Source organism: Cyprinodon variegatus, unplaced genomic scaffold (genome assembly GCF_000732505.1).
Source record: "Cyprinodon variegatus isolate N-32 unplaced genomic scaffold, C_variegatus-1.0 Scaffold664, whole genome shotgun sequence".
Classification (NCBI taxonomy): Eukaryota; Metazoa; Chordata; class Actinopteri; order Cyprinodontiformes; family Cyprinodontidae; genus Cyprinodon; species Cyprinodon variegatus.
The window spans coordinates 375,560-376,785 of NW_015151117.1; the positions used below are offsets into that span (position 1 = coordinate 375,560).

At 38.4% G+C, this 1,226-nt stretch overlaps 1 protein-coding gene across 1 annotated transcript in view; it reads right to left on the reverse strand.

Moving 5' to 3' along the window:
- Positions 1-1,226, reverse strand: part of LOC107097000 (EH domain-containing protein 3) — a 21,266-nt gene that overhangs the window by 8,289 nt on the left and 11,751 nt on the right. Inside the window, exon 4 of the mRNA XM_015393948.1 lies at positions 1,002-1,143. Within this exon, the coding sequence (XP_015249434.1) occupies positions 1,002-1,143 (142 nt within the window). The remainder of the gene's footprint in view (positions 1-1,001; positions 1,144-1,226) is intronic.

Here is a 1,226-nt window from a genome sequence, read left to right on the forward strand (position 1 = left end):
ATTTAATCTGTTAACCTTGTCCTGATAATTTGAGGAAAGTAGTACTCAAAGCTAAATGCAACCTCATTAAAGAGCAGTTTTTTATTGTTAATATGGAATTGTTTGCATTTTAGACCATGTTTAAGAGCCAAAGGTCCAGTTGAACATGTATGAGAAGTTGACTAGAGACCAAACAAGGTAAAAAGGTATTACTGTAAAGACATTAAAGGTATAGTGGAGGATTTTCTTTTTCAGGGTGGATCATTTAAATAAATGGTTCTCCTAATTGTCAATCATTTTGGTGATATGTTTACATAAGGCCGACCTATGTGCTTGTCCCCAGTTAATTATCTTTTTCTGCGCATGCACACTTTTATGTGGTGAGCTACGGTTTCAGACAGTCATTGAAGCTCGCATTTCTCGCCGCGGTTCTTAGAAAATGGCCGAGGGTCGTAAGAGAAAAAGTGTCTACGAAGTGTATGAGAAGAAAAGAAAGGCCTCAGAAGAAGTGTTTTTGGGAGATTCTTTCACGCGATGGCTTACACTGAAAGCACAGGTCGGGCTTCCCATTGATGCCTCGATTGTGAAGTTTCTAATCGACAGGTAAAGTCTGGCGCGCTATTTGTAGAAATCCATTTAACATCACTGCCAGTTAAACGAGGAGAAATGGACTCGTGCACGCTCTCACACACGTTTAATAGGCGTTCCCTCTCAGGAGTGGGTACACGTTTGTGCATAAGCTTTTGTTTTTTTTTGTTTTTTTTTGTGGGGTGGGTCCTCCACTATACCTTTGGATCAAAAACCTAAAGGCTAATATGTTAAAGTCAAGGTTCGAATTTATAAAGGAAAGATAAAAATTTGAAAATCCATTTATATATTCAGCATTAGACTCGTTTCTTTTCCCAGATTAAATTCTGGAAATTAAGCTTTTAGCTATATTTCATTTTCTGTACTTATACAGAAGCTGAAAAGCAAACAAAAATATATTTAGGCAAGTTTGGAACCAATTCTTAGGTTCGTACCTAATCTTGTCTTCATGGTTCTTCAAGGCCTTTATCACTTCTGAGAACTCGTCTGAGATGTCCAGTTTGTGGGCATCGAACAGCAATATGATCCTGTCCACACGCTCTGCAAACCACTCCAGGACAGCAGCAAAGTCATAGCCTTGAAGAGAGGAAAAAACACAAGAAATTAAACACTGAAAATAAAGGAAAGTAGGAAGCTTGGGTCCGAGTTCAGTCTGTTAA